The sequence below is a fragment of the Haliaeetus albicilla genome, chromosome 2, assembly GCF_947461875.1.
Source record: "Haliaeetus albicilla chromosome 2, bHalAlb1.1, whole genome shotgun sequence".
Taxonomy (NCBI): Eukaryota; Metazoa; Chordata; class Aves; order Accipitriformes; family Accipitridae; genus Haliaeetus; species Haliaeetus albicilla.
The window spans coordinates 18,566,841-18,587,042 of record NC_091484.1 but is presented as its reverse complement, the minus strand read 5'-3'; the positions used below and the strand labels follow the sequence as shown (position 1 = coordinate 18,587,042).

At 51.3% G+C, this 20,202-nt stretch overlaps 1 protein-coding gene across 10 annotated transcripts in view; it reads left to right on the top strand.

Annotated features, from left to right (window-relative positions):
- CHD6 (chromodomain helicase DNA binding protein 6) overlaps positions 1-16,137 on the top strand; it is a 98,575-nt gene extending 82,438 nt beyond the window's left edge. For 4 of the 10 annotated variants that reach the window (XM_069808423.1, XM_069808433.1, XM_069808385.1 and 1 more), the window contains 9 exons: positions 1,295-1,503; positions 2,674-4,239; positions 4,842-4,990; positions 5,264-5,470; positions 6,173-6,619; positions 7,306-7,500; positions 9,320-9,439; positions 10,495-10,599; positions 12,609-16,137. In XM_069808423.1, the coding sequence (XP_069664524.1) occupies positions 1,295-1,503; positions 2,674-4,239; positions 4,842-4,990; positions 5,264-5,470; positions 6,173-6,619; positions 7,306-7,500; positions 9,320-9,439; positions 10,495-10,599; positions 12,609-13,502 (3,892 nt within the window). In that variant the 3' untranslated portion in view covers positions 13,503-16,137. The remainder of the gene's footprint in view (positions 1-1,294; positions 1,504-2,673; positions 4,240-4,841; positions 4,991-5,263; positions 5,471-6,172; positions 6,620-7,305; positions 7,501-9,319; positions 9,440-10,494; positions 10,600-12,608) is intronic. The other 6 variants (XM_069808448.1, XM_069808466.1, XM_069808404.1 and 3 more) reach the window with 5 other exon arrangements.
- The last annotated feature ends 4,065 nt before the right edge of the window (positions 16,138-20,202 follow it).

Below are 20,202 nucleotides of genomic sequence, written 5' to 3'. Positions count from 1 at the left end.
TTCCTTCTCCCCTTCATCTGGACCTCTTCCAGTTTTATTGTCCCCTCTTCAAGGTGGGGCATCAGTGGTTGTGCTGTGGACACCACAGCAGCCTGGTATTTCCTGCTCTTTAATTCTGTGGGCTTTTTTTTTTTTTTTTTGGGTCTCCTTACAGGGGTGTCCTAGGCAGCTTTCAACAAACTCCCTGTTCGGCTCCTTGATTTGAATCACTGATTTTTTTATTAACTTTCTTCCTGTTATTCTCCTTTTGGAATGAATTATCACTGCAGAGGGCTCATGGCCCCTGGGAGCAGGGGCAGAAATGCTGGTCTAAGTGTATTTTGGTCAGCTGGGGTGTGCTGTGGGTGCTGTCACCCTCTCTGCTCTCCCTTGACATGTCCCAGCTGCTTGCTGGTGCTGGCTCAGAGCTGCAGTTCAGAGGAGCTGAGATTTGACCTTAAACTTTCTTCAGCCCATGCCACTCACCTTTCTCTGCTGTGACCTGCTCCTGCACTTGCCCTGCAGTTTGCGCCCTGGTCTGTTCTCTGTGGCCTGTTTCTCTCTGCGCTCTGTTTGCCCAGGGCTGTGTTTGCCCAGGACACTCCTCACCATCTCTGACCTAGATCGTTTCTTTGAGTGATCCCCACGAGGTGAAAGCTCAGAGGGTCCAGGCCAGAGTGAAAGTTATGCTCTAACAGTGCTGTAACTGAAACTCCCCATAAGCATGGCTGCTTTCCTTCACTGGGGAGGGGGTGACACCCACCCCTGGCACCCAGGAGTCCTCAGGAGTCAGCAGGGTGGATGGTGTTTGTTACTGGGACCCTTATGGCAATGAACCCCAGTCCCAGTTTCCCTCTGGAAGAGGCTAGATGAGAGCTGTGTCTGCAGGATCTTCCTTTCTAATTCCTGGTACAGAAAGTTGGCCTTCCCATGGAGGTGATGAGACAACTCAATGTGGCAGGAAGCGAGTAGGTGAGATGATAGGTTTGTGCTTTCACAGAAGGTGCTGGAGCCTGCACCCCATTGACAGCACAGCCAGGAAGTGCACTTAGTGTTTTTCAAACAGCCAAGAGTGTTTTTTCTTCAATAGTGAGCCAAGAGCCAGAGCCCATGGCCTTCACTCCTCCTCACTATGCGCCATAAGGCAGAGGTTCTCAAGTTGTGGTGATGTCCCTGGTGTGCTCCTCCTGGCAGCTCCCCAAAACTGGTGGGCAGTAACTAGATAGTCTTCTCTGAGCCTCTCTGCCTGGTGCCTTGCCCATGCTGGGACCAGAACATGTCTCAGTGGTGTTCACATCTCCTCCTTGCCCCACAGGTGGACCAGGAGGGAGCAGGCAGATTTCTACCGCACTGTCTCCTCCTTTGGGGTTATCTATGACCAGGAGAAAAAGATCTTTGACTGGGCCCAGTTCCGAGCCATCTCTCGACTGGAGAAGAAGACAGATGAGAGCCTGGAGAAGTACTTCTACAGCTTCGTGGCCATGTGCAAGAATGTCTGTGGTCTCCCACTGTGGAAAGAGGATGGTGAGTGCAAATTGCATGGCCTATGGGAGGGGTAACGGTAGGTCCATGTAGCCATAGGTCAGAAATGGTCCCGCTGCTCTCATGGAGCAGGAGAGCAAGGGAGGAGTTTTGGGGACAGTTGGAGGCAGTGAGATGCCAGGCAGGCTGTGGGCTTGCAGAAGCCACGTCCATTTCTGGCTGCCTTGTCACCACCACGTACAACCTCCTCGGCGCAATGGGAAGGTAGGGCAGCCCTGTGGGCTCCAGCTCCTGCTGTCACGGGTCTCATGGAGCTCTCCCATGAAATCACAATCAATTTTATCCAAGACAGCAACCTCTAGATGTGAGGGAGGAGAAGTAGAGAAGCAGCAGATCACACCTTCTCCACACTGGAGCTAGGGGTTGTTTGGGTGATCTGTATTGCTGTTTTCTTTCCAAGCATCTCTCTGCTGGCGCTGGACAGAGTCCACACAGTGCCTGTGCTGTGGCGTAGCTGGCTAGAGAGTTCTGCTACAGGGTAAAGGGAGTCTGAACCCACCGCAGGAGGCTTGGGAAGCCTGGCCAACACACAGGGCATCGTGTTTTCTCAGACTGCCCTGCAGAGCCCCAATGCATTGGTACCGTGCATGACATGGCAGATGATAAACTGCTTGGGGGCTGTTTAAGCACAAAGCAATTTGCTTCTAACAGCAGCAGGAAGGATTTCATATCAGACCTGTCAGGAGGTCTGGTCTCAGACACAGTTCCTTGGATGTGTGTGTTAATGCCTTAGGTAGGTGTTCCTCATCAAAAGAGTTGCATGACTTGAGGGACTCCCTTCCCTGAGAACCTGCTGAAGGACTACCAGAGGCTCAGACCCCAAGCAGCTGATCCACTGGCAGGTCCAGGCAGCTCCAGCACTGCTGGCGCTGATGGAGCAGAGCTCAGACAAGACTCTGAAATCCTCTGCAGCCGAGTGCCGCTCTTGGTCCAGCTGCTAAAGTCAAGGGATTTTACTCCCATGTGTCCATTTGGTGGCAAATGGATGGAAGGTGGTAAGACTGGGAAAAGAAGCCTCAGCGGTGGCTACAAGCACTCCCCCCACCTCACCTGCAGTCTGAGCAAGAGTTGAAACTCACCGTGCTCATCACTGCCTCTGAGTAACTCTCAACAGTGTATAATGGGGCCTTGGCTTTTCTATCCCTGCTGTAGGTCCCCCAGACCCCGACATCTACGTGGAGCCTATCACAGAGGAACGTGCTGCCAGAACTCTCTACCGTATCGAGCTTCTGCGAAAGGTGCGCGAGCAGGTGCTCAAGTGTCCGCAGCTCCACGACCGGCTCAAGCTTTGCCGGCCAAGCCTCTACCTGCCAGTGTGGTGGGAGTGTGGCAAACATGATCGGGACCTGCTGATCGGCACCGCCAAGCACGGCCTGAATCGCACTGACTACTACATCATGAATGACCCCCAGCTGTCTTTTTTAGATGCATACAGGAACTATGCCCAGCATAAAAGAACAGGGCTCCCAGGCCCAGAAACCCTGTGCTGTCTTTACCAGACTAACTCCAAAATCTACAGTTCCCCTCTGTACCGCCAGGTGGACCGGACTTGCGAATCCCTGGAGAATGAAGCCGAAAGTCAGATCAAGCTAGAAACCGTAGATAACACCATGTGCCAGGCTGGAGGCAGTCCACCAGATGCAAACTGTGAAACATTCATGTCTAAAGTCCGGGACATAATTTCCAGTAACTATGATGAGAGCTCTCTGCCGGACTCGTTGGTGTGCATGATGTACGATGAGAAGGCCTGTAACAGCGAGCAAAGCTCCCTTGCCCGAGACAGCCCAAGTTGCACAGATGTTGGAAGCAGCATTGCTAAACTCTCTGAAGGCAAGCTAGAGGGGGATGAGGATCCATCCAGCTGCGATGCAGATGCCATGAGAGAGACTCCCTTCCTAGAGGGTTTGCAGGTGGGCTGTGACCGAGTGGACAGTCAGAACGAGGAAGCTGAGCCTTCACCTTCTACCCCTGAAAGCGACCCTTCGCGGAGCATCCCAGCAGAGCTCTGCGAAGCCTTGCAGCAGAAGGGAGACCTCGCCAGCCCTGCACCAGTGCTGTCTGAGCACGGTGCCATGGAAGGGGTCATAAGTGTGGGGCTCTACAGTCCCAGTCTTCATAACTATGACATAAAAGTTCCTCCTGAGCAGAGGTTCATCAATCTGCTGCAGGAGAAAGGAATGGAGGCAAAGTCAGGCCCAAGTCAGAGCCACAGCGAGGAAGATGAGGAGGAGGAAGAGGATGATGATAACTCTGAGGCAGCAGCAGTTGTTGTGGAAGGCTTGAGTGGTCCCAGGACCAGGGCTGGTTGTGACCCTCAGGCTGATGAACTGGGGGGTGAGGAGCAGAGCTCTGGCCTCCCTACACCTGAGGACACTTGCCCAGAAGACGTGAATGGCGAGAGAGAGTCCCTGGGGCTGGGAACACCTGAAGGGCTGGGGGAGCCTGGGCCAGAGGGCAGGGAGGACCGCGGCTTGGATGAGGAGAACACCCTGCAGCACTCACCGCACCAGGCTCAGAGCCAGGCTTTCAGCCTGCCTGCACCTCTGCTGGCGGCCCCAGGGGAAGAGCTCCCCCATGCCGGGGGGGAGGCCTGGGGCCGAGGGGCTGAAGGGCAGGCAGGCTGCAGAGAGGCCCTGCACCCCGAGCCCCAGGGGTTGAAGCAAGAAGAGTGTGAGAACAGAGATGAAGGGGAGAAAGCCAGTGGCAGCCAGAGTCAAGGTACAGTCCTGAGACTTCCCTCTGGTTGACAGTCACCTCTGGCTGAGGTGGGAGGGACCTGCTGCCCTCCCTGCAGAGCCAAAGCCTTGGGGCTGCCAAGCCTCCAGCGTGGCCTCCCCTCTGCAGGAGCTGGAGCCCTCTAGCTGATGTGATTGGGGAACAAAGGGTTGGTGGCTGCATTTGCCAGCAGGGCTGGCCAGAACCCCCTACCATGAGCCCCAGCAGCCTTTCTGCCACGAGCATCCCATGGAATGCAGGGCGCCTTTCCCTTCCTGGCACAGGGCACTGCCTGGTGAGCAGCTCCTTCTGGAAAGGCATGTGTTCTCCTCCTCGCCCGCCTGGGCTATGGGAATGGTGAGGGATGGGGACGACTGCAATACAAACCCCCTAGACTCAGCCCAGGGGAGTGCTGGCTCTTCCTGAGCAGTGTGGGCTGCCTGCCGTGACCCAGGGCTGCTGCGTTACTTGGTGACTGGTTGGGGATTGGGACCCTTGTGGAGCCAGCTGGGTGCTGGGGTGGGAAGGTGTGAGGAGTTGCTCCTGCCTTGAGAGAGCAGGAGAGTCAGGGAGGTGATGGGCTCTATTCTCTGTTGCTTTCTCAGATGGTCCAGAGAAGTACTTGGAGGAAGAGAGCAAGAGTTCTGCTTCTGTCCTGCCTGGGGACATCGATGAGCTTCAGGATGCCCGGGCACCGACCATAGCCCAGCTGCTGCAGGAGAAGACGCTTTACTCCTTCTCTGAATGGCCTAAGGTGAGTTTAAAATTAACACTGTTTGTATTGCAAGTGGCTCACAGCAGTGGCTCACACAGCACCAGGTATGCCTCCTGGTCCTCCGCACATGGCTCCCCACAGATGCTCTAACTGGGGTGCTCTTCCCAAGCACCTGTGCCATGGACACGCCTGCCCCAAAGCAGTTCCCCACCGAGCTGAGGTCACCAGGGCTGGGTTTGTCTAAATCCTGAAATGACATACATGAGTCAGTCATTCAAGTCCCAGCCTGCCACCATCCAATTCTGTTCGCAGGATCGTGTGATCATCAACCGCATTGACAACATCTGCCATGCCATCCTGAAGGGCAAGTGGCCTTCCTCCAGCCAGCAGTTTGAGACACAAAGCCTGCTGACAGCTCCAGCAGTAGCCACCAATGCCAGCAGCAGGAACAGCTTTGCTGAGTCAGAAGCCCCCAATCCCAGCTTCAATAACGGGGTGTTAATATCACAGGTACAAAAGGTGAGGGAGGCCCTTGGGCAGGGCAGGCTTGAGAGTCTGGGGTGAAGCATTGCCCAGAAGTGCTCAGGAATTTCCTAAGGGGGGCCTGGCTTTTCACTGCCTCTTCTTGCCACTTGTGGTGTCTAACGCATGGTTTAAGCCACTTGGTCCCCTCCACTGAGGGCTCCTGGTAAGCTGCCCGTGCTCTCAACCCCCCACCAACCCCGCTCCCCTCCTGGGAAGGCGGCTGTTCTGCAGCAGCTCTGCAGCCTCTGCAGCTGTAGAGGTGCTTCCAGAGTCAGTGCTGGAGCACCCAGCATGGTCAGGGGGAAAAGGGGACACTGCCCTGGTGTCCCAAACGAAAGGGTGCAGGAGAGGGCACTGCCCCATCAGTCACCTGCTCTCTCTCATCTCCTCTCACTGTTGGACACAGCGCAGAGACAGAAGCGGCTGGCCTGAGACCCCAGCCTGGCTGCCCAGCAGCTGGTGGAGCACTGAGGGTTATAGCACCTTGGGGAATCAAAGTGCACGTGAGGGTGCTCCTGCACCATCCCCACACAGGGAAAGAGGTGTGATTTTGATATGCCCAGGGAAAGGGCATCCTTTGGGACTCCTGTGGAGAGGCAGAAGAGCCTGACAGTTAGCTGTGTTGGTTTGAAGAGCTGTGGTCCCTGGGCAGTGCACAAGCAGCTGTAACCCTCTCTGTGGCTTTGATACACACAGGAAGGTTTCCTGACCCCTGCCTTTGCAAAGGACGAGCGGAAGCACAGGAGGCTCTATGAATTCGAGATGGAGAGAGATGCCAAACAGAGGAGCTTGGAGCAGCTAGCAGCAACCCATGTTCATCCACCCATTGTGCTGAATGGCTGGCGCGATGCAGCAGTGGACTTGTCCAGACCCTCTGATGGGTCCCCGGGGAACTCCTCTCCTTTCCCCCTGAACACAAACATGCCAAAATTGGGGACCGTGAACACCCTCCAGGGCTCCCTGGGCATGGACTTGTCTGGCATCCTCCAGGCAGGGTTAATCCATCCTGTCACAGGACAAATTGTAAATGGCAGCCTCCGAAGAGATGATGCTGCCATGAGGAGGAGGCGGGGCAGGAGAAAAAATGTAGAAGGGATGGACCTCATCTTTGTGAAGGAGAGGCCTCTTCCAACCAGGCTGCAGGTGGGTTTATGCTCCCTCCTTTCATATGGTCCCAATGGAGTCAGCACGATTTGTCTCATGGTCCAGCTCTCCCCTGCAAGCTCTGCTGCCCATGACAATGTGGGACCTCCTCCAGGACAGCTTGGCCTGTGCTGGAGCAGGCAGGAGCAGATACTACTCCAGGGAGGAAGGGAAGTTTTCCCTCTGGCTTGCAGCACTCTGCCCAGAGTGTTTGAGTCCTGCTAAGCATTATCAAAAGCAGCTGTCCCATCTCAGGGGATGTCTAGGGTTAGTGAACATGAGGAATGGCCCTTGACTGAATTGGAGCTGTGGCCAAGAGCCTGCTGCACCCTTTCTCTTTCTACCCTGGGATCCACTCAAAGAGTGGGGCTCTGGGAGCAAGACCGGTCCCTCTAGACCACTTCTAGGAGTGATCTGGGGGGAAGTTGGTCCTCCTGGTGATTAGGGTGTTTGCAGGTGAGTTCAGAAGCATCTCCCAGCTCTCTCTGCCCTCCACACCACCAGTGCTAGGGACTGAGTGGAAGTGTAATGCCGTGGTGGGTGGTGATTTAAGGAACAGGCACTGGGAATATGTGGATTAATCTGTGTGACGGGAGCAGATGACCTGCTTTGGGACATCTGCTTACCTGGGTGCGCATGCATCACCACGTGCTGCTGATGGGCTCTCCCTGCTCCTCCCTCTACATCAGGATGTTCAGGAAGACCAGCCGCAGCCCCCCCAGAACAGTCCCCTCCCTGATGGGCCGGTTGCTGCTACCTCAACTCCACAGCCAGTCCCAGCTGCAGGCAGCCAAGCAGAGAAGGCTGTCCCGAATAAGAGTCTCCTTGACTGGCTCCGTCAGCAGTCTGACTACACACTTGATGTTCCTGGCTTTGGCACAGTAAGGGTGGCCTTCAGTGGCGTGTGTGTGTGTGTGTCTGCCTTGTATGTTGCCCTTTGTGTTAGGTTTTCTGCGGTTGCTCTTGAGTTCAGGGCTTCCACAAAGTGTCTCAAAATGCAGCCTTTTCCCCTGTACCATGGCTTGTGGTGGTCATCAGAGCTGTTTGCAAGGTTCATCACATGTTTGAGAGGCAGGCATGGTTCCCTGTACAGCAGTGAAAGGCACTTGCTGAGCTGTGTCCTCCTGCCCCAAGGTCCATTCTCCAGCTCCAGTGCATCCATCTGCCCAATGCACAATTAGTCCAATGTCTTCCAGAAGCACCAGGGATGGGGAGAGAAATGGAAGAAGGGATTTGGGATGCTCAAGGTCTGTCTGTGTTGCTCCCTTTCACCTGTGGTCATTTTAGGCAGTGCTGTTGTATCAAATAAGGTTCCCAGACAAGAGAAACCTCCTCGCTTTAAAAACTGAACTGGCGGCTGTGTTGCAGGCTGCAAAGGCTGCGGTTGCATGGGCGTGGGCACCATCAGAAAGCAAAGTGGCAGAGAGTGGGGTGCGAAGTCTATCTGATTCTTTTTGCCATCTCATAAGCATCCAGCTCTTGCTTTTCACAGGTTCGTTTGCTCCAGGTTTCAGCTTATTTAGCCTATTAGGCCATGTGCTAGGCAGAGCACAGGCTGTAAAACAGAGGAGGAAGAAATGTGGTGGTAATACGTAAAAGACTGTGCATCTTGGTCCTGGAGCATTGTGTACCTGAGGCAGAGATTCCCTAGAGCTTGGAGTACAGGCAAGCTATTAGTGTTCTGGAACTTATTAGAGATGAGAGCTGAGGAGCCCAGTGTTTGCTCAGGCAGGATGGCCCTTGCTTTTCAAAGTCCAGAGATACATGCAGCTCTGTGCCCCAGGCCAGATTCCTAGGAACACTGCAAGAAGCAGTCAAATGGTGGAGCAGGCGTGGAGGTGCCTTCCCACTCCCTTCCATCATCCTTGCCTTCTGTGGGGACTTACTGGAGCTCGCCCAGTCTGGCCATGCCGCTGGTAAACCTCTTGCTCCCAGCGAGCCCCCAGTGCCCTGGGCCAGCCCTGCAGGATGTCCCCCTGTCAGGGCGGGTGTCCTCTCTCCAAGTAGGATGGATTGAAAGCTGCTTTGGGGTACTGCAGTAGCTCAGCTTGTTGAAGGACAGACCAAGCTCAGGGTCTTTTCTTTGACTCTCAGGAATCAGAGCCTGCAGTAGTTCATTATAATGCTACATCCCTGCAGGCACATTGATGCCAGGACTGGGTGCACACAGTGGGTGTGCAACAACTCAGCTGTAACTCTGTAGGTTGTGGTCCTGAAGGGCTCTGATCCCAAAGAAACATGGTACAGCAGCTCTGCAGTGGGAGCAGCTCAGATGGGAGCAAAACAAAGCACAGATGAGCTGGCGAGAAGTGGGTAGCTGTATCAGACTGACATGAGATGGCACACACAGACCTGTTCTGTCTTTCTTTCCTACTTGTAGTTAGCTCCCCATTTACAGATGCACGTATACGAATTGGCAGCGTGTTACAGTTTTAGGATTGGAGAGGAATTAGAAAGGGCTGGAGCAGTCTAAGTAGGGTACACTGAAACCCCTTTATACCTACAAAAATCAGTTGCACTTATTTGAGAGCTGGCCCTGTGGCAGAGGCCAGCTTTTGCTGCTCACACTGCTCCCACCCAAGTCTGCAGGGACCCTCTGTCCCTTGGGAGCTCATCTGTGCTGCTCTCCTGCAGGGCTTGTAGCCATCCAGGCTTATTAAGCCATCTAGTCTCATTAATGTTGTCTTGTTTGCACTGCAGAATTTTTCAGACAAGCCCAAGCAGAGGAGGCAACGCTGCAAGGACCCCAGCAAATTGGACATTAACTCACTCACAGGAGAGGAGCGGGTGCCTGTGGTACATAAGGGTACTGGACGGCGGGTAAGCGAAGGCCTGTTCTGTGCTCTGCCCTTGGTGTCTTGAAATGCTTAGCAGCCCCTGAGCTCACCTGGGGGGAGATTTAATCCAGAGGAGCCTATGGATGGGACAGAAATCTGGAACATGTCACTGATCTATGCTATCCTGTGACACATGTGTGCCCAAGGGGACACAAACCCACAAAATAAATGACTTTCTGTGTGAAGTAAGGAAAGTCTGAGTGTTCACCCTTGCCAGGGTACACAGACCCCACAGTGGCAAAGGGATTCAGCCTTTGGCTTTAAAGCCACCATCAGCACAGCTCTGGCTGGGTGCTTCCCGTTCCGGATTTGATTGTTCCACTTGAATTCACTGCAATATGCCACAAATTGTAATATTGCCAAGCAAATATCTTTGTTTCGTTCCTCCTTAAGAGGTGCAGGCAGAGCATACGAATACCTATCCAAGTGCTGGGCATGTGGGAAGTGGAGGGTTTGAAGGGCTTTTTCTTGCTTACTGAGCAAGGAGCATAGATTTACTTGTCTGCAGTTTAATCTCCAGTGCACTGATGTTCACCTCTCTGAATGAGAAGCGACGTTCAGGGATACTTTCCACCCAAATTCAGTTCTTAAACACACCCAGGACTGCACTAGGTCAGAAGGTGATGTGATATTAATCACATCTAAAACCAAAACTAAAGAGTGAGGCAGAAAGGCTGTTTCAGCCACATCTGTGTTTCCCTCTGTTACACCCACGATGGCCATTGGAGACCTGGGTGAATTGGTGGGTTTGTCCAGTTTGAGCATGGCTTTTACAGAAGCTCTATCTCCATTGCTTGTTCAAGGGGAGGGCGATGGGACAGGCCACAGAGGCTGAACTTGCCTCTTCTCCCTGAACTGTGTGTCTGGAGGCAGCAGGCACATAATGAGTCCTGCAAAGATGTGTAGCAAGGGAGGAGTCTCTGCCCCAGCCAAATTGCAGCCCAAACCAAGGAGCTAGAAGAAGTGTAATCGTATTTCTTGTATTATTTTACGTAACTCTTTCTGCAATAGAGGTCATCCTTCTGCTGTGTTTTATAGTTAGGGGGAGCCACGGCACCAGCATTGAAGGAGTTGCCAAGGTGGCTTGATGCAAACTTGGAGTATGCTGTTGCAGCTGACTGGGCTGACATTGTTAAGCTTTCAGTAAGTTAGAGCTTTTGGAGAAATCTGTATCATGTCATCTTTTCTTTCCCCTCCCCATCCCCACAACCTTTCTCCAGTGAGGATCTGGGAGCTGCGAGGCAGGACCTCAGCTGCGCATGCGGGAGGGGATAGCTGCAGGGCTGGCAGCACCGGGAGCACTCAACGTGGCAGAGAGAGAGGTTGGACGCGTGCCACAGATCAGCAGTGCGGCCAGGGGTAGGAGAGAGGGGGGTCAGCACCCTGGGAACAGGTCTCAGCAGCTCAGGGTGACTGTCCAGAAAGCCTCGAGATGCTTAGAAATAGCAGGGGCAAGAGAAACACCCTAGAAGCAGTAAGCCACCTCGGGCGCTGGATGGCAGGGAGTGGACAAAACACATTTTCACAGGTCAAATTTTCAAAAATACCCTCAGCTGAGGCTTTTCATCAGCTCCTGCAAACTCTGCCTGTGCAACCCTGGGCCCACTAAAGGCCCTGCAGGTCACCAGGCATGAAGGCTCAGACACTGGCAGGGAGAGGGACAGGACGGAGCCTTGCCTCGCCACGTTCATTCACCTTGTTCATCACGCCAGTCCCTGCCCCAGTGCATGGCAGAGCCTGCCAAGGAGGAGCACTCTCTCCCACCTAGCACACGGGCAGTGCTAGATCGATCGCCCTTCCCTGCCCTGCAGGCTGGCCTTATCCAGACTTCTCCCTGCGGTCCCTCTCACCTGCTACCTGTGTTTCTGGCTGCAGTGGTTTGTGTGACACCCTTGCAGGGGGCTGGAGGGGTAACCAATTGGCTTAGAGGTTTGTACTGCTCTCAAATTTGCTTTTAATTAGTGCTGGAGATTTGGCCCAGCTCCATGTCCAGGCTGGCGTCAGCACCCTGCCTGGGCGGCCAGCACCCGTGCAAGCTGGCAGCTCTTCCTTACCTTCGTTTGCAGGGGATGGTTTCTTTGCCGGTAGGAATAGCTGTGTGCCTGGCCACCACCCCAGGCACCCGCTCACATGCCCTGGTTTGGCGGCTGCATGCCTGTTAGCATTCGCACCCCCAAGCCCCATCAGCACTTTGCTTTTGGTGAGTGCGCATCCGTCCTGGCACGTGCATGCGGAGGGACGTCTGGTCGCTCTGGGCGCTTGGGCAGGCGGGAGCGTGGGGTAGGCTGCCCTGCAGAGCCCAGGCGTGGTCATGCTCCCACGCAGGTTTTCCCACATGCCAGCGGGAGCAGAGCAGAAGATTATCCCTCTTTGTGCTGTGCAGACTGCCAGGGTCATTTTATTCAAGTTTCTGCTTTTCCTACCTAAATCTATTATTGGAAACAGTTCGAAGAGCAGCAATACTGAAACTCAAGGGATCCACAAAGGGAAATGTTTAAATGTCTGTGATGAGGATGCTGAAAAATGGAGTTTTAAACTGCACTATGGATCCCACACACTCTGCTCTCTGTAATCGGACAGTCTTGCCCAGTTGTGGCTGCTGGGTTTTGGTCCTGTATCTTAATGCTCAGAAGAACCTTCCTGGCATCTCAGCGAAGCTCTAACTGGGTGCTCCTCAGACAGCGTGTCCACTCTCTGTGTGTCATCCCATGCAGCTTTGCTGTCCTGCAGAGCATTGAAAATTTGGCCCTTCACAGCTAAAAGACATGATTTGTCACCTGTTGCTGAAGCCACAATTAAAGCTGGGAAGGGAGATAAGTTGGCATCTGACACAGAGCTGCCCTGGTGCTTCTCATGTTGTGAACAGCCGAAGCTGAGGGCTTGGGTGAAAACGTGGGGTAAAAACGTGCTTCCTCCTTTCCTCCCTGTGCACTTTGACGCTGCGGTATCATGCCAGGGCAGAGAGAGGGTGTTTTGCATTTGGCAGCATCCCTTGGGGAAAAGTTGTGCGTACCTCTCAAATTCCATGTCATGTAGGCAAATATTTCTGTGCTGACACCATCTGGGATGCAGATGCAAGCACAGAAAAACCAGATCTCCTTTGATGCAGTAATAACTGTCAGGTGTTTCTGTTGTGTGTGTTTCATTTTCAGGGCTACTTACCAGAAAGCAAATTCAATCGCATCCTAACTGAGCCTGTGCTCCGAGACACGGGGCCCCGCCGGAGGGGGAGAAGGCCCCGAAGCGAACTCATTAAAGGCCCTGGCGTTGTAGCAGATTCTTCTTCTGGAATGGGACCATTGTTCATGAACGGACTGATTGCTGGGATGGATCTAGTAGGACTTCAGAACATGAGAAACATGCAAGGGATCCCCCTGACCGGGCTGGTTGGGTTTCCTGCTGGATTTGCAGCAGTGCCTGCCGGCGAGGATGTGAAAAGCACCCTAAGTATGTTGCCCATGATGCTGCCGGGCATGGCTACCGTACCACAGATGTTTGGTGTTGGAGGACTTCTCAACCCCCCCATGACAACTACTTGTACTGCGACTGCTCCAACTTCGTTAACAAGCACAACAAAAAGTGGTGGTACAGCCAACACAGAGAAAGCTACTGAGGATAAACAGAGTAGCCAGGATGTGAAAAAAGAAACTCTCTCGGAAGATAAGCCTGGTCCTAGTTCGTTTTCTAATCAGACAGAATCCGCAATAACTACCAGTAGTCCTGTAGCTTTTAACCCATTTCTTATCCCAGGGATGTCTCCTGGACTGATATATCCCTCGATGTTTCTTTCCCCTGGCATCGGCATGGCGCTGCCCGGCATACAGCAAACCAGACACTCGGAGGCAGCGAACCTGGAAAGCCAGAAGCGGAAGAGAAAGAAAGCGAAAGGGGAATTGGCAAACCCAGAGCCAGAAACTGTCTCACTGCTGGAAAAAGGAGCTGCAAACAGTCAAAACTGTACAGAGCAAACACCGCCTTTGTCGGCAGAGAAAGAGCAGGACGGACCAGCAGAGGAGGAGCGCAAAGCGGCTCGCGATACAAATTAGAACTTTTGTTTCATTGAAAAAAAACACAAAAAGATTGTGGCTTGTGAGTTTCTTATCCCATAAACTCTTTGTTACTTACCCTCCTGCCCCGCTCCGCCTTCATAAACCTGTGTTTCCATGAGTAATATTATCTACCTAATTCCCTGTCAGAAAAAACTCTGGTGACATACTACATGTTAATAGTTGCAGGGTCTTGCCACTTTATTAGATAAACAGTGTTGTCTAGCTAGTATGGGAGGCACCGAATTCTCATTCTGTTTTTCCAGTCGTTCATCCCAGCCGACGATAGCAAATCCAGTACTCGGTCACCCCCCCCAAATTGCTCACTCCTTTGAGAAGAAAAAGCAGCAAAAAAACAAGAGCAAAAGAAAAGTCTTTACCTCTTGGTCTACACGCAGACAAGGGTATTTCTGTCTACAGCAACACTGAACGAAAAAGCCTGTATTTGGGGGTAAAAAGCACAGCTATAGTAAGTGCTAATGTGTATTTTTGATTTAAAGTATTTCCCTATTTTATCATGGTTACTAGAATAGTAGTATAGACAGAAGTATATAACTAATGATTGAAAATGCATATATTAATTTCTTTGAAAGGAAAAAGCATAACTGGTAGTGATATAATTTCTTTATCACCCCCACCTCAAAGGTTTGGAGACAAACAGCAGCGAGTGAAAATATGATGTAGACATTCTTTTGTGTTTTTTAAAACCAAAGTTTGGTTTTATGTTAAGTGGAGTTTAGTTGCCCTTTCCTTGATAGTTACAAGAACTTTTCAGCTCGAGCTGGAATGGTTTTGCACATCTTGCATGACTTTTTTGGGATTACTGTACCTGTAGCTACCAGGTTCTTCATCATTCTGCTAGTCTTCAGTTCTCCTCTATGGCGTTAGTTCTCGTCTATGGCATTAGAAGTGCTGTAAAGGTATTTTTTTCCAGCTGTGAACAGGCCACACTGATTTTAATGCTCTTACATGAACGCTGAGGCTTTTTGAGTTTTTATATTTTCCACTCCTTACCCCAGAAGCAATGTCCTTTCAGCAAACAAGGAAAAGGCTGTAGGCCAGCTTTCCTGTTTGGGGAGTCCTCTAAGAAGGACTGTTGAGACTTTCAAAGCTTGAGTTTCTTCTTTTCTAGCATTAGACTGTGAAGAGATGACCTTGGCTTCTTCTTTCCATTCCATTTGCTGTTGAACAGTATTTCCGAGTGTGTGTCCCAGTCCCCCCGCCACTGGCAAATGATTTCAACGTCTGCATTTTAAATGGACAGGTTTTAATGCCATCAGCCCCCCTGCAGCTCTGGGTACTGAGACTCCTCCACAGGCAACCCTTCTTATTTCTCCTTCCCCACACTCCTTGTTTAGTTTTTCTTTCACTTGGGCTTGTTCTTATTTGCAGCTCATGGTTTGAGACTTGAAATAAACCCGTGGTGGTGCAGCAGTGAGATAAAAGGCAGGCTGGTGAGGGAGTTGGGAGCGTGCTAGTAATCAGTTTCACATTTGGTTGTCACAATTTACTGTATTTTTTACTTATTTTCTGTTACAGTTTTGCTAATTTATCAGATGGTCCAAATGTTTTGACATAACTATTTCAGTTTGCATTATTTATTTATGATGCTTTTTGTCATTGTCTTTTATACATTTGGGATTATAAATTATGTACATGTTAAAATTAGCATCTCAAAGAAGTCTGTTACCCACGGTCTAAAAAGCATTTGGTTTCTATTTTCCCGGAATTTATTCCCAGTTTACTGGATTGGATGATTTTTTTTTAAGCATGTAATCAATCATAATGCACCCCCCCAATAATTAAATGTGTTCTATTTAATAACATCCTTGTAGCATAGATACTGTATCACTATCGACAGATTTCTTAGAAATGCTGCTATCTCTATTTAACTAACATTTTGTTCAGTTTTGCCTCCAGTGGAAGCAGAAAGGGTTTTTTCAGCTGTTAAATCCAAAATCAATATAATTTATTTATGTAAAAAAAAAAATCACAATTGATATATTTTTGAACCTTTTAAGTACTAACTTTCTTTTTATTCAGTAGAAGAACATGTACTTGCCCTAAATCCTTAAAATACAAATGCTATAAAACTTCATATAGCTTCAAAGCCTTACTGTGAGTGGATACAGAAGTCTCTTCAGAGTCCATTTCTTGTTATGGGATGGTTTTCCCAGGGTTACACACGTAAGGAACAGGGTTGAAAGTGAAATTTATTTAATTAGCCAGCATGCTCTATACCTTGTTCTTCTTTATCAGACATGTATGCTACGTCTCTGGGTGTTTAGGCTTCTCTTTGACTGCTACTTTGTGACCCTTTTGCAACCTGATATACTCTGTGGATTATTTAGACTGTAAGGCATAAGTGGCTTCTTCTTTTCCATCATATCCAAAACAAATGCCAAATTTTCACCAGTTTTCATGGCCACTCACACAAACATACATTCTTCACCAAATGTGCTAACAAAATAAACTGTCTGTGCTCTTGAACATGGATAAAAAGAAAAAGATTTAAAAGTCAGATTTTTATTTTTTTAATTTAGTGACTAGATGATGCTTATCTTTCAGACTTGGCAGAGTCTTGCTACAGATGTATATAATTTTTTTCAGCAAATATATGTGAATGTTTAATTCACCTGACTCAGTGATAAACGTTACTTGCTTTTTTCTCAGCATGAATCTGTTGAGAAGCTGTCAAACCCAGCGGACTTCTCCTTTCTTTAGGGTTGCTATTCATGTACCCTGAGATATGCATTACTCTGGGGAAGGGCTGCTCGCAGCTGACTGGCTCACCAGCTTTTCCTGCCATGGAAGGAGGTTACTGGGCTAAGCCCCCCACTGCGGCCAGCAGCTCTTTCACCCAGCACCGTTTGGGTTAACTTGCTGTGCAGTGTGGATTAACTTGCCGTCCTGCATGGGTTGCAAGATCACTGGAGCAGCCCAAGCTCCACAGCCAGTTTAAGCACGCAACGGTGCGCAGGGACTCTCTGCCGACCCGCTTTGTCCAGAGGATGGGTAGAAGCCCAGAGTCCAGTGATGAGTTCCCCCCTGTACCAGTTACAGTCCTTTGCACTTACACGGCACCTCCCAGCAGAAGAGGTGTTCGGTTCTTCTTACTGAGATATTGAGCGCCCCCATCTAAGCCTTGTAAAATGCTAACAGGTGCCAAATAAATGCTTGTCATAAATCTCTATGTAAGGATCTCATGCTTTAGAAAAGTAGGTATTAATTCAGTTTTTCAGGTGAATAAGCAGGTGCACAGGAAAAGCTAAATAATTTCTTTGAAGTCCAGGAAAAAGGCACAGAGTAAACCAAGACTTTTTGCTTGCCCCCCCCTGCCCTTGCATAAATACCTTGTCCTGGCATTTTGTTGCTGCGTTTATTTGGGGGGAGAAACAGGAAAGCACCGGGCAGAAGAGGCATCAGGTATTGCTTAGACAGGGGCAGAGGAGGCAAAACAATGGTGTGAACTCTAAATTTCCAGTTCCCGAGTCTCCCTTTAAATTTTGGCTCCGCACACTGCAGCCTTCCACCCCAGCATCATTAACGCAGAATATTTGCTCCAAGGATCGGCAGAAGCCAGGCAGCCCCTTGGTAGATGGAGAAGCATTCATGCTGGCATTTATGCTGTAAAGTCAGTGGCAGCCACCAGTGTGCTCTGTCTCATCAGATTCACCTTCTGGTAGGAATGGATGTGGTTGTGGAGGATGGGGCATGGGCGGGCACAGCTCTCTCTTGGGGTTTTGTTTTGCAGGATACAGGTGCCCTATTCTGAAGCGTGAGGGAGTGAAACACCCTGCAGCTGCTCATCTCTGCACTCCTGTCCCTGCCTGGTTTTATCTGATAGGACACAGCATAGAAAAGTATCATCGCACATTTAAACAGGATCTTTCACTCTCTGTAGGATCACAAAAAGGTTGTTAGCGATTTCCCTCAGCACTGAACTACAGCTGGGTGAACATTACCTGCCCTAAGGGCAGATGTTGCAGTTCCGGTGTCTTGACAAAGTTACAAGCAAGGATTTCGGGTCCAGAATCTCGGCTGGCAGTGAGTAGAGGACAATTCCTCTAATGATATTGGGTTTGTATCGAATAAAACTTGAGCTTTTCAGTGCATTTGTATTTTCCACCTCTTCAGGAGCCACTTCAGCTCCAGGGCTCTGGAGCATGGGCTGAGTCACACAAGACCACTAATTCTCATCACTTTTTACAACTTTAAAGCAGTACCAAACAGGTAAAAGCACTGTTCATGGTCCCCGAGTGCTTCACACCATGTGTGCTGGCGCACAGCAGCCCACAGTTGCTGACTGGCCGGGACAGCAGGGTGCTCGGCTGCGAGCGCCAGGCAGACGGGCAGTGCTGTCAGGCAAGGAGCTGGCCCAGCAGCCAGCAGAGCAGCAGCTCTGGAAAATTAGTGGTAAGAGAAATCCAGCTTCTCTCTCATTTCCGTTCCCAGCTATCTGCATAATGTGCCCTTTACAGCTTGTGTAGCTGGCCTGGGAGCATCATCCTTGGCTTCCAGCTGTGGGTTTTGGGGTGTTGCAGTTTCACGGTGCACCCAGGGTGGCTTGAAGCCATCGGTGTAGTGCTGAGGCAGCACTAATTCCTGGAGAATCCAGATTTCACCTCAAAAGGCATAAAACAACGTAAGATCTCCAGCCCAGTAGAAAGTCAGTCCCACTCCTCTCTCTCTCCTCATTAGCCACCCAGTGTGATTTTAACTAGAGGAACGGCTCCGTTTGGACACCGTTACCTGGCTCGCGCTTGCCACCGGTCGGCATGGGGATGTGACATTACCGATTTTGCCTGGAATTCAATCCCAGTCTCGCTAAAAGTATTGGTTTGTGCAAGACCAGCAGCAGCCCTTGGGGGGATTTCAAGGAATAGCAGCAACAGACGAGCAACCAAGGGGAGCAGAAGTCATAGCAGATGCTCTGCAGCATGCCTGCTCATCTCTCTTGGCTCCTGCCCTGCATTTCTCTGTCACATTTTTCAGCTGGTTATGTTGTAGCAAAAGGAGACATTTTACAGGAATAGTTTGTATCATTTAGAAAAATTTTTTGAAGGAATACCCCACAGTGACTGACTTTTGGGGGTTTTGGGTTTTGTTTGTTTTGGGGTTTGGTTTTTATTTTGTTTTTTGGGGGGTTTGGTTTTGTTGTTGTTGGTGGTGGTGGTGGTTTTTCTTTTCAGAAAAAGGACAGAGATTTCTTACAGAGGAATGCATAAAAAGCAAAGCTCGGGTCCCTCCAAGGAAAGCACATCTTTGTTCCTGAAGGAGTAAATACAATGGTAGGACCCTGACTGTATAGCCTCATTATCAGCAATTAAATGCATTTCCTAGCTTTTCACGGCAGTCAGTTTTCCTTGCTCTTACAGCAAATCTTTCTACAAACACATTTAGGTGTTGGATTAAAGCTGGTCTTTAGGGGAAGTAACATTTTGGAAAGCACTGAGCTGAGTGGATTCTCCGTGAGGGATCAGCCCCAGCAGCCTGTGGCTTCCCACTGAATGATCCCTGGGCTTTGCAAAAGAACATTTTAAAAGAAATTAAACCCAGCATGTGTAGGACCATAACTTAGGGCAGGTCAGAAGCTGCCACATGAGCAGGGGACACCGGGGCTACAGCTGTGTTCCTACAGCTGCTTATAAGCCTGCCCCTGAGCATCACATCATCCAAGGTACCAATGAGTGGGGTGGGGGTTTCATCCCCCAGCTAGAAAGCCAGGCTTGCTCTGGGCTTGCTCAGTGTTTTCTCCATCCCACAACCTCGCAGCAGCTCAGAGATGGCAGGACACCTGTAGCAGCAGTAGCTGACTCAAAACAAACCACAAGATGGTGGTTGAAGTATTGGAGTATCCTCCAGTATTACATGGGCTTGAAACCATATCCCTTATCTGTGTATGAGCGCTGCAGGCTCTGGGTCATGCAAACCCCTTCTGGGGTTACAGAAGCTGCCCCTGCCCACAGGGATGGCCGGTGCCCGCACGGTGCTCCCAGCAAACGGCGCTTTTAGAGGTGCTCCAGCCATCAGCGTTACACCAGCAGGCTGAGCCTGACTCAACAAAACCGGCCATCTTGGAATGCCTCTGAACATCCAGGGTGAACAGAACAGAAGGGGGCCCATGCCACGAGTGACAGACGAGCATGACTCACTCTGTCAGCACCTGATGGAGCTAGCCCAGCATTTGGACGTGGGGTCATCCCGCCAAGGCAACGACTGCAAAGGCCTGTGGGGTGGGGGCAAAGGATGACCCCTGTGCAGCCGACCGAAGGCCGGCGGCTGCCGGAGAGCTGCTCCACCCAGCCATGTTCCACGGGGCTGCGGGATGGTGGGGGAGGGAGAGCCGCTCCCGCCGTGGACCGGGCTTGCCAGGAGCGTGCATGGGGAGGCAGCCACTGTTACCCGCAAGCAGCGTGCGCCACTGCCCCCGCGCCCCGCCTACGGACGCGTGTGCCGAAGGGTGCCTGCGCGGCGCCACCCCACGCGGGCGAGTGTGCGCACACGCGTCCGTGTGTGTGCAAGCCCCCGGGGGCGCGTGCAGCCTGGCACACCCCGTGTCTTTACGGGCACCGACCCCGTCTGCGCAGCGCCGCGCGCCCACCCCACGCGCAACCCCACAGCGCCACGCGCCCACGCGTAGCGCTACCGCGTGCCGCTCCCCCCGCCCTGCCCCGCCCCCTGGCCCGCGCGCTCGCGC